Genomic DNA, 12,954 nt, shown 5'->3' with positions numbered 1-12,954 from the left:
ATTGTTTTTCTTTACTTTCTTATCTTTGTTGTTTTAGTTTTGCTTGTGATTTACTTCAAACTTAGATCTAGATTTGTTGTTACTTGTATTACTCTTTCCTTTTGATCCACGCATCTAAATTTTATTGGTGTTTTTTTTAAGCTCGAATTCACAACATTAAACATAAGTCCTATATCTAAGCCTCAATTTCCAATAGATGGGAAATGAAACTAAATCTATTAAATGTTAGTGCTATAATTTAAAATGACAAATGCTAACATGTGTCCTTAAGGAAACATATTAAAGAGTTCATTATAAATATATATATATATATATATATATATATATATATATATATATATATATATATATATATATATCTCTTAAAAGTGGTGTATTTATCTTTTTTTGTATGATTCTGGGTTTTAGTTGAATTAAATATTTATTAATTTGAATTATTTAATTATTTATCTGCTTTCTATATAAGTAGAAATGTTTGAGAGTTGTGACTTAAATTTAAAAAATTTCAATTAATTTTAAAATTTTAATTTTTGAATGAATTTTTTAGACATGTTTAAAATGTTCTTTTACAAAAAAAAATCTTTTAATATGAAATGAATTAAATATGAATATTTTTAAACACTATAAGTTTAAGATAAAAATAGTTAAAATTTGGATTTATAAATAAAATTTTGAGCTCATTTTTTGTGAAGAAACATTTTTTAATATTCTAAACATTTTTGAAAAAAATCATTCAAAAATTTAAAGGTTTACGAACAATTAAACAAATTCGAGTTTAATATTGACTAAAATTGTGTACTAAATTTTTTTACAAAGACGTAAAAATACCAAAAAAAATATTATAAACACTAAATACAAAATATCATATATTTTCAGGGAACAAAACTTATAATAGAATGAATAATTAATAGTCTTTTGTTTTAACTGAACTTTTGCTGTAATTTTCGGGTGTCTTATGTGGTACACTTTGTGCTGGGAAGATAGGTCGTTGTTCGTTATATATATCATTTTGATTTCTTTAAGAAAAAATAATTAATCGTCTTCTTGAGCATAAGTCAATTGACAAAAACATTGGATTATATATATGTTAAGATCGAGGTTCGTACTCTAAATTCTCATATATTCACTTTTAGATGATATAATTCTAATTATTGTATTACTTGATATAAACTACCCAAAAAAAAAATTAACATAAAAAAAATATTACTCCCTCCGTCCCGGAATAACTGACCTATTTTCTAAAAAAAAGTGTCTCAAAATAACTGACTCATTTCAATTTTCAATACAACTTTCATCATTCCCAATACAATATAACACTAAATAATACTACTTTTATCATTCCCAATACAATATATTCCACTTTCCCCTTTATTTATACACTTTTCTTAATCTGTGTGAAAAACCAAAGTAGGTCAATTAAACCGGGACGGAGGGAGTAATCTACAAATATGACCTTGCCACACATACGTAAAAAGGTATGACTTATTCTTGAGAAAGACTTATTCTTGAGAAGACAAAATGAAATGACTCATGTTGAAAAGAAGATAAGATTATTGTACATGTGTGGCATCCAAGTGCTCCAACGTACGTACTTACATCCGCAAGACTTGACTCCTCCTTCGACTGACTGACTTTTCAACGGTCAACATGAGTCTTACACTCTGCAACAAGATCAACACTCTCATGTTGATCAATTTTTTGTAATATTGTCAAAATTATCAAGTTATATCTAAATCTATTTTCTCTAAAAAAAAAATCTAAATCTATTTATAATCCCACGAGTTTAATTTTACGTCCAGATCAAGTTACCACAAACAAATATTACACTCATTAGAAAAGGGTAATGAATTGAAGATTTGAAAAGATAGTACATAGGGGTATTATTGTCTAACATTGGTATAATCAGAAGCTTTCTGGGTGTAACAAGAAAAAATAACATCATTTAACAAAACATTATTTAATTATATTTAATTATTTATAAGTGAATTTAATCTGATATTAGTTTATTTAATTATATTTAATTATTTATAAGTGAATTTAATCTGATATTAGTTTTTACTTTATAAGTATTGGTACCGACATTTTTTCACTGGTAACAAATACTTTTACAATATTTTTTTGGAAAAATCTTTGAGTAAATTACGCTCATTTTCTTTACTCACTTCTTTTTTTATGATAAAATATACACTACTCTTTTTTGAGGATAAGTGTATTTTTATGTTTAAAATTATATGTTAGTGATGTGAATCAAAAACAAAGAAAAAAATGCATAATAAGATTGTGTTTGTTTCAAGTTTACCAAATTCATTCCTAGGAATAATATTCCTTGGAACATAAAGATGGGAATTTTATTCCAAGGTATTTAGAAAAAAGATGTTTGTTTAACACTATAATATTCTTGGGAACCATAAAAATAGGAATTATAATAGGAAATTACTCATGAATTTATTCCCATCTCCATGGGAACTTTATTCCCACCCTTTTCTTTGGGAAAATTTTTCTATTCCAGGAACGTTTTATACCCGGGAATAAAATTTAGTAAACTTGTAACAAACATAGGCATATGTACTCCTATCGTTTTATTCCCAGGAATCTACAAATATAACTTGAAACAAACGCACATAACTTAAGAGGATATTAGAGGAATGTAATTCATGCTTCTTCTTAGGAGATGATAGATAGTGTAATTTTATAATAAGTTTTGTATAAAAGGGGACATAAAATATATATTTTAACAAAAGATAAGAAGATAATGTAAAATTTAAACACCTCTATGGAGAGAAGAATGTTTTTTTTAATAAGTTAAATTAACTCACCTAAATTAACACCGATCAGTGGAGAGAAGAATGTAAAAATTACTGAAATTGTTGAGTACCCTGGAGGTTTTTTTTAAGGATATTACCCTGGAGTTTTGTTCGGTATCAATGCTGTGTTAAAAAAATTAGTTCAAAAGTTTCAATTTAAGTTAAAATAATTAATATAAAAATTGATGTGGCATTAAATAATTTAATTATGGGTATGTACCCAATAAAACTCTATATTTCTAGAGTGTTATTCCTTTTTATAGTGTAGATATAGAAACATTTATTGTATAATACTCTCCTATAATTAACATGTCTAATTCCATGATGCATGAGGTAAATGTTCGTGTCATGCACTAGCAAGTTTTTACTATTAAATCAATAAATTATACCATTAAATAAGATATGATATGACTTATTGACCTAATGGTAAAGAGATATTTATGCATGTTGCAAGATTATTTTACTTTTTTTTAAGAAAAACCATTTTACTTGTGCATGTTAGACTTTTTTTTTAATAAAAATTGAAAATTTTATAAGAAATATAGAAAAATCCTTTTTAAACGCCTATATATATCTTCATCGGTCCCCAAACACATGACTTCATCCATGCATAGAAGTTATAAAAAAAAAAATGGCCAAACTATGCTCTTATCTCATTTTTCTCTCACTCTCACTAAATTACTACTTCTTCACTTGCTTAGCTATGAGCAGAAAAAACATGACCACAGATGAATTTTCACTTCTTGCATTCAAATCTTCCATTACTCTAAACCCTTATGATCTAATGGTTCATAACTGGTCAACCTCATCTTCTGTATGCAATTGGGTTGGTGTCACATGTGATGAACAACATGGTAGAGTCCATGCTTTGAATCTTAGTAACATGGGACTTAAAGGTACTATTTCCCCACAACTTGGGAATCTCTCCTTCCTTGTTGACCTTGATCTTCAAGGCAATGCTTTCAATGGTGAATTGCCACAATCGTTATTTCAGTTGCATCGATTGAAGTTGCTTAATTTGAGCAATAACATGCTTTCTGGAACCATACCTCAAAGGATTTCCAACTTGTCTTCACTTGAAGAAATTACTTTGGCTAATAACTCCTTGTCAGGTATGTGGCTGCGTTTTGCTTACATTTATTGCAATTATATAGGTCCGTGAACTTCACAGGTTTGTTTAGTTTCAAAAAGAAAGGGTAAAGGCACTTGTTAAAAATTCAAAATTAGAAATGATTGATGAAATTTAGGTAAAAAAATATATTTTTTGTTGTTTTATTGTGTTGAATATACAATTTTTAAGATAAAGTTTCATTTTAAACTCGTTAACAAATGTGGACACTCGTTAACATTTTCATTTTTTTTATTTGGGTCTTGCTAGAGCATTTGTTAACGATTCTAAATGCATTAATCTCAAGACAAAATTTATTCTTTGAGCTTCTTAACAAGTGCTCTAAGAACACTTGTTAGCATTTCCCTTTTTATTTTACTTTCATATGTATATGTTTTAGATTCGGTCTTTGCAAATTTAAAATTAGTTGTTTTTAATCTCTAACGTCATATGTGGTTCAATAGAATCACGTAATCTGATCCAATAAATTGACGTATCCAATAAATTGACGTTAGAGACTAATGATAATAATTTTTAAATTTATAAGGGATTGAATCCAAACAAAAAATACTTAAAAGGGTTAAAACTAAAAAAAGACTAAAATATTTATCAGATAAATAAGTATCTTTAAATAAAAATAAAATATACTAATTAATATATATCTTAATCATAAATATAAACTATTGAAATAACTAATTTTCAAAAAAATAGATTGAGCAAATTATTTAGAATTTTTAAAAACTTCAATATTTGATTTAGTTAATAATAGGGTTAAATATGTTTTTGGTCCCTATAAATATACCAACTTTTCATTTTAGTCCCTCTAAAATTTTCCTTCAACTTTTAGTTCCTATAAAATTTTCAATCACTACTTTTGGTCCCTATTTTAAAGTAAACTCATATGTAGAATTCATATTTTTGAATAAAATTTTGCAAAAAAATTCATAATATTATAAGAATCTCTCCCAAAAAAATTTAGAATTTTTTAACAAAAAATGAATTTAATATGTTTATATTTTTTATGGTTAAAAATTCATATTAAATTTATGTTTTGTTAAAAAATTCTAATTTTTTTTGGGAAATATTTTTACAATATTCTCCACATTTCTGCACAATTTCATTAAAAAATACAAAAATTAACTTTAAAATAGGGACCAAAAGTAGTGATTGAAAGTTTTATAGGGACTAAAAGTTGAAGGAAAATTTTAGAGGGACTAAAACGAAAAGTTTCTATATTTATAGGGACCAAAAACATAATTAACCCTTAATAATAATTCTCAATCAAATAATTGAATCAATTTTGCATTATACTACTTGAGTTCCTAATTATAAACCCTTTTGTCATTTTAACATAGGAGAAATTCCTAATAATAATCTCTGACTTTTCTTTCCTTTCTTTTTCTAATGGAGTTGTAATTGTACTATAGGAGAAATTCCAAAAGGGATGGGTGATCTTACTCAGCTGAGAACAATGGACATTGGTTATAATGATCTATCAGGCAATCTTCCATCAAATATTTGCAAAGGACTTCCAAAACTTAGAATACTTAATCTTTTTCATAATCATTTTTCTGGTGACATGCCTACTGTTTGGCATCAATGTGAAAATTTGGAAAGGTTAATATTATCCAACAATGGTTTCAACAAAGGACCAATTCCAGAAGACATGGGAAACTTGAACAAGCTTCAACATTTATATCTTAGTGGCAACAACTTGGAGGGTAAGTATTTTACATTAGATATATTAATATTGTTTATTACATGTTTCTATGAAGTTTTAAAACAACACTTACATTTTGAGATATTTTTCCCTTTACTAATCACAATGATGTTTTTGCACTTTCTATTTTTACTTAAAAACAATGTGACATATTGAATAATATATGTTATTTTAATCTTACATATAAATGCAGGTGGAATTCCGTTCTCCCTATACAACATTACTACTCTGAAGATTGTTAACATTAGTGGTAACAATTTAAATGGAATTCTACCAAGTGAGCTTTGTCATCCACTTCTTCCTCAACTTGAAAGATTTGTTTTGGACGGTAATCAATTTGAAGGAAGAATTCCACGATCAATTGGAAACTGTACATTGTTAAAATCCTTGAGTTTGAACGATAATCATTTCACTGGTACGCGCTCAATTTTATATCTCTACATTTAATCTACTTTTTGTGAATGTGTACATATATGTACATGCGTGTATCAAACAAATAATAATCATATTTTTTAGGTAGTTTTCATAGGCACGCATAAGGTGAGCAATCAAATCTATGAGCTCGTATGAAAACTACCTAAATGATAAGATTATTACTGATACACGCATGCATGTGAGCACACTTTGAAAAAAATGCATACATGCATGCATATTCATGTTCTTTCTATCTACTTCCAAGCATTTTCATATACATGCTTCAAGAATTCTTGCTTATTTCTTCTTCCTTTGTTGTCAGGTTCGATACCTGAGGAGATTGGCAAACTTGATCAACTTGTGAACCTGCAATTGGCAAACAATAGATTGAGTGGCCATATTACTTCAAAACTCTTCAACATTTCAACATTAAGCTACTTGTCTCTCATAAACAATTCTCTCTCAGGCACTCTTCCAATAGACATGGGGCGTGGCTGTCCTAATCTGGAAGTACTACAATTACGAAATAACATGCTTGTGGGAAACATTCCAAATGGTATAGCCAATGCTTCCATGCTCACTCAAATAGACTTACAATACAATCAATTCAGTGGAACAGTACCTGATGTTTTTGGTGGTTTAACAGACCTTGAATGTCTCCATTTAGATTTCAATAATAATTTGAAACTGGAGGATTCCTTTGGATTCAACTTCCTCACTTCATTGACAGGTTGTAGACAATTGAAATATTTGTCTGTATCAGGAACTCGTTTATCCAAACTTCCCAAATCAATTGGAAACTTAACTGTAGGATACTTTTGGGCACAATCTTCCGGAATCAATGGTAATTTGCCATTGGAAATCGGAAACATGAGCAACCTGGTTCAATTATATCTGAGTGGAAATGATATAAATGGACCAATCCCTAGTACGACTAAAGGGCTGCATAACCTTCAAACTTTGTATCTTGATGACAATGGACTGCAAGGATCCATTGATGAGCTTTGTGAAATTAAGAGTTTGAGTGATGTGTATCTATCAAACAATAAATTTTCTGGAGCATTGCCGACATGCTTAGGAAATATGACTTCTCTTAGCAAAGTTCACATAGGAGCTAATAGGTTGACTTCTGAAATACCTTCCTCATTTTGGAATCTCAAAGATATTTTAGAGGTAAACTTATCCAACAATGCTATCACTGGAAATCTTTCAATGGAGATTGGTAAACTTAGGGCAATTACGCTATTAAATCTGTCAGGAAATCAGATTTCAGGCAACATTCCTGAAATCATAGGTTTATCAAAAACTTTGAGCTTCTTGGACTTGTCCCATAATCTTCTTACTGGTGTCATTCCAAAATCCTTAGAGAACCTTGTCAGTCTTGAAAGTATCAACGTTTCATACAATATGTTACAAGGAGAGATTCCGGATGGAGGACAATTCAAAAATTTCACAGCTCAATCTTTCATGCATAATAAAGCACTCTGCGGTAATCCTCTCCTACAAGTACCTCCATGTGATAAGCATAGAAGATCAATCGCAAAGACTTTATTGATCAAATGCATGCTTCCTGTAATTGTGTCAGCCATTTTAGTTGCTGGATGCATTATACTTGTACTACACAAAAGGAAAAAAGATGAAAGTCCACATAAAAGCGATTTATCAACTATAGGAGTTCCGAAAAGAATTTCCTATTATGAACTTGTGCAAGCAACTAGTGGTTTCAGTGAGAGTAATTTACTTGGAAAGGGTGGCTTTGGATCTGTGTATCAAGGGTTGCTCTCTAGTGGGGAGATGGTTGCAGTGAAAGTAATTGATTTAAACTTCAAAGCAACATCACGGAGTTTTGATGTAGAATGCAACGCAATGCGCAATCTACGACATCGAAATCTTGTTGAAATTATTAGTAGCTGTTCAAATGTTGATTTCAAATCTTTGGTGATGAAGTTCATGTCAAATGGAAGTGTGGAAAAATGGTTATACTCATATAACTATTGTTTAGATTTCTTGCAAAGGTTGAATATAATGATAGACGTGGCATCTGCATTGGAGTATCTCCATCATGGCTCTTCAATACCAGTGGTTCATTGTGATCTGAAACCTAGTAATGTTTTACTAGACAAAAACATGGTTGCACATGTTAGCGATTTTGGCATTGCCAAGCTCTTGGATGATGGACATTCTAAAATTCATACGGAAACTTTAGCAACTCTTGGCTACGTCGCACCAGGTCATTACTTCTCTTTTACCTTTTTCAATATATATGTATTGTAATTCCTAATTTCATTATGTTTTAGAACAGTTGATTTGATATTAAACTGGTATTGACTTGCAGAGTATGGTTCTAAGGGCATTGTTTCTATTAAGGGAGATGTGTACAGCTATGGGATTATGCTTATGGAGATATTCACAAGAAAGAGGCCAACAGATGAAATGTTTGCAGCAGAATTAACTTTGAAAACTTGGATCAGTAAATCTATGCCTAATTCAGTTATGGAAGTTGTGGATTCCAAATTAGTCCAGGAACATGAAAAAATAATTAATGATATTGTGTCTCATATATCATCTATTTTGGCTTTAAGCTTGAGTTGTTGCGCGGATTCACCTGAAGAAAGAATTAACATGATAGAAGTCGCTGCGTCATTAATCAAAATCAAGACCTTATTCCTCCTAGAGAAGGGATATGAAGATGTGAAATTAGGTTTGTGAATTTGTGACTAGCACATTACCCTGTATTTTGAACATCCCTTTGTACTTTTACTTCCCAATGGTCTTTGAATTGGATTGTAACATAAATAATTTCAAAATATAAATAAGAAGTAATTAGCAAAAAATTCTCTACACTTGAGGTGCTAGCTCAATGGTAAGAGCTTAGCATTGTTACCTCATGGTACTAAGTTCAAATACCCTCAGGAACATTTGTAAATGGTCATTAGTGCCACTTGAATTAATAAAAAAAACCTCCCTATTCCCCAATTTTTTAAAAATAAATTAATAATTAGCAAATAATTCGTAATGAATATCTTATATATAACATAAGGCATGTCGTTGGCAGAACATGTTTGTTTTAATGTTTAATTTATTTAATTGACTAAGTTGTTTAGTGACAGAGTATGTTAGTGTACCTTGTTTTGTGTATTTCCAGATTAAACTTTGTGTACCATTGGGATACCTTCCAATTCTTTTTTAGCAGTTTGGTTAATATGGGGTGTATTAGCAGCTTTATGGACATAATAAAATGTGAAAAATGCTTTTCTTCACGTCAAACATGATTTAACCAAATTAATCTCGCATCACAGTTACTAAAGCTTATGCAAGCATACATTTAGCCAATCAACTTTGGCTAAACTAGAGAAAAATTGAAACTAAATTAACTACTATATGCAGAAGTCAGAACCAAATACACACATATAAACTCTGCTTGTAAATTTGAAATTTGCCAAATGACTACATAAGAAAGAAGGAAATATACAGACACTTTGATGATCACAGCTCAAGAGTTCTCTGCTTAATTCTTACATGAGTAAGATCTATCGCAAAATTTAAAATATGTTATCTGTTTGTTTTTTCAAAACAAAAATGAAAAACATATATATCAATATTTACATCAGACCATCAACTTATACATATACTCCAAATAATGGAAAGAAATAATTTGGCAATCCACTTATCAAGCTCGTAACTTCTATATATTCAAGCAGCGAATTTCAAATCTTCTCGGCAGACACTAAAATTTGATAATGTGTCACTCTTTGAACCACTCATTCACTCTTATATTAGTAGGTATGAAGAATTGAAAAGGGAAGAATTATATATAAGTGTTTGATTCCCAAGCTAGAACATATCTACATGAAAAAACCATGGCAGAATGAACGCTATTACCAGGCACGCCATTAAGAAATTACAAAATGGCTGTCCTCGCCAGCATCCACCAAACCTGCGGGATGAGTTATCGTCGTTATCCATGAATCTTCTATCATTCCACTCTTCCATAAATCCATTACTAGCAACACCCGAAACATTTTTTGCAGTCTCACCGCATATTTCACATAACCTGTTGTTAAAAAATGATAGCTAATGAATGATCTTATTTGATAATATGGACAGCCACATAATCCAAAAGAATCTTCCTCAGGACAACCACAAGAGAATGTTTGCAAATAATATGGACAAACATGAACATGAAAATTAAATGCAAAAAATTGCTAGATGTCAAACTGGAATTTTCATGGCATCATATTGATGTAACGTAATAGCTCACACACACCAGAAGCCATTTTCTAATAATGTTTGTTGGGTGTCAGCTCACACTGATAAGAGTTTGATATTGTAAGTTTGTAACCTTGAGGACGGTTGCAAAATGATTATTAGTGTCGCTTTAATTAATGATAATATCCCCCAATCCCCAACTTTTTTTTAAAAAAAAGACCATAATCCATTAATCCTACAACCATAAAAAGGGGCCATATTGGGTGTCTGGATACATTCTCCGACTATTCCTGCATAAAACTACATTCACTATTGTATCTATAAATAGTCTCATCGCTACTGATTGCAAGTTACAACTACGTCTAGGAGCATAATAATGACGATAGAAGTTCTTCAACTAACAACCTACCAGTCCAAAGCCAGTAAGATTGAGCAACACTAACCAATTTCATTAGTGATAATGGTAACAAATTCAATTTCAGAAGCTGAACTCCAAATTAAGGATAAATTCAAGCATAAGCCCAACAATGAATCTAGAAAGCATTTGAAGGTGTTAGAAATGCTCTCAACTGAAGGATAGGTGATTATAGTCATAAAAAATCCTACTTCTTAACTCTTGTTCTAATCTAATAACATTTAGTATTAAGGTAACATACACACACAGTCCAATATTATTGTTGAAGTTGTGAATGTTCCAAATTATCAAGGTAACATAACATAAAGATATAATAGACAAATGGCAAGAGGATTATTGCTTTCAGAAAATGTTCAAAATTGCATAATCAAGTAACAATAACTTATGAATCCCAACAACATTAGCACTTCAAAAATAAGTTGGCAGCATCAAGAATGTGACCAATATTGAAACCGTCAATGCAAAACCTCAAAAAACATGTCAATCTCATTGTTGACAATAAATTGAAATCAAACTGAAATTCAGCAAGACCATATACCTGTTTCCCTTAAGCTTGAACCACACCTCAGCACAGTGAACATGTGCAATGCCAAGCTCGTCTTTACACGCACAACCGAGCTGAATTAGATCTCCACTTGCAGCACTAGCATTTTCAACAGCTGTTGCATCTGATGCCTGCCCAAAAGCCAGATGACAAATCCTACAAACCCTTTCACCTTGTGAGCTCTCATAAAACCCTTTGTGGCTGCTACACTTCATATCAATCACACATGAATCTTTCTCAGTTTCAGACACCCCTTTCGGCACTTTCATCGAAACCAAACTAAGCCCTGATTCATCAGCTTTTGCTTCTAATTTCCTCGCCTCTCCATTAACACCCTCACTCTGAACATGAGCAGACTCTATTACAATCACTCTCTCAACCACTTCTTGATTCACCAAATTGCTTGAATTACAACTAGTTCCTTGATCAACCATAACCAATTCATCACACTTTTCCTGAACCTTAACTTCCTCATCCTCCACCTTATTTGATCCAGAATCATTATCAACCTCTCTTGAAGTTCCAACTTCTCCAACCCCTTCAACCAAATTACTCAAATTCTCATCAATCACTTCATCAACCGAATCCAAAACTTCAACTCTAACTTCACTCTCATCTAGACCCATTGAAAATTCCTTCAACTCTCAAACCTTTAACAAACTCCCAACAAAAATTACATAAAACAATACAAACCCCACCAAAAATCAAGCAAAAAAATTTCTTTTTTATTACATAGAAGAAACAATGTGATCAAATAAAATTGAAAAAAATGATAGTATTTTTCAATGACCCACTTCCTGATTTGAGACAAAATCTCAGATAACATTAAAAAGTTTCATTTTTTAAGGAAAAAAAAACTGAAACCTAGTATGTAACCTATAATATTGATGATGACAAGGAAAAAATAACCTGAAACATATGCAGAGAGAAAGGGTTTGACTGAAAATATTGAATTTTCCAAACAAGTTGAATTCAATGAACTTGAATCCAAGCCACGCAAGATAAAACATGCGTGGTTTGGTTTATGCAAAAAATAGAAATTGAGAATGATGATGATTGGTTAAAAAGGGTAATATAGGAGCGGGGTTCGGTGAAGAAAAGAACTAAGAAAAACAGTAAAGAATTAGAAAAGGTGTCTGAGTAATGAGTACTACAATTGAATCATTTGATGACATTATTTAGTGACAAAAACATAGGATAAAAATTAATATAAGAATTACTAAAAGGGTTTGGATTGGATTGTCGTTATTGGTCATTTTATTTTGGACAGTTATATAAACACTTTTGTGGAGAGCAAGAAAGAAAAGAAATACTCCCACATCTCTAAGTAAAAAGATAAATGTATTTTAGTTAAAATTTGGACTAAATACACATATTTTGTGTTAGAGGGATTATTCAATTTTAAGGTATAAGATAAGATTTAAATCCTTCAAAAAAGGTATAAGATTTAATTTCTTTTAAAAGGTAAGATTTATCTTTTAAAAAAAGGTAAGATTTAAATTTTTTTAATACAAGATAACCACTAATTTTTTAAAAGGTAAGATTTAAAAAATAAATAAATACACAAGATAACAACTAATGCTTGAAAAGGTAAGATTTAAATTTTGAAAACTAAAATAACCACTAATTTATTTATCTCTAAAAACTATACACACACAACATAGGACAAAAGTACTTCCTCATTTGACAATTTCATGAAAATTGAACAATCCTCATTTGACAATTTCATGAAAATTGAAC

The 12,954-nt window shown here is 30.2% G+C and overlaps 2 protein-coding genes across 2 annotated transcripts; one reads left to right on the top strand and one right to left on the bottom strand.

Moving 5' to 3' along the window:
- Positions 1-3,406: 3,406 nt before the first annotated feature.
- LOC146944131 (uncharacterized) lies at positions 3,407-8,885 on the top strand. The gene is made up of 5 exons (XM_085742543.1): positions 3,407-3,916; positions 5,340-5,633; positions 5,826-6,047; positions 6,369-8,276; positions 8,382-8,885. Exons 1-5 carry the CDS (start codon positions 3,436-3,438, stop codon positions 8,753-8,755), a joined length of 3,279 nt encoding a protein of 1,092 aa, XP_085598669.1. The 5' UTR covers positions 3,407-3,435; the 3' UTR covers positions 8,756-8,885.
- A 562-nt stretch (positions 8,886-9,447) lies between these two features.
- Positions 9,448-12,366, bottom strand: LOC146944130 (uncharacterized). Its single transcript, XM_085742544.1, has 2 exons — positions 11,209-12,366; positions 9,448-10,100 (listed from the first exon to the last, which is right to left on the bottom strand). Exons 1-2 carry the CDS (start codon positions 11,838-11,840, stop codon positions 9,881-9,883), a joined length of 852 nt encoding a protein of 283 aa, XP_085598670.1. The 5' UTR covers positions 11,841-12,366; the 3' UTR covers positions 9,448-9,880.
- Between the last annotated feature and the right edge of the window lie 588 nt (positions 12,367-12,954).

The sequence above is a fragment of the Medicago sativa genome, chromosome 2 (assembly GCF_051527215.1).
Source record: "Medicago sativa cultivar Bolivia chromosome 2, Bolivia_mono, whole genome shotgun sequence".
Taxonomy (NCBI): domain Eukaryota; kingdom Viridiplantae; phylum Streptophyta; class Magnoliopsida; order Fabales; family Fabaceae; genus Medicago; species Medicago sativa.
Note: the sequence above shows the minus strand (reverse complement) of the source record. Positions and strands in the feature narration are given on the sequence as shown.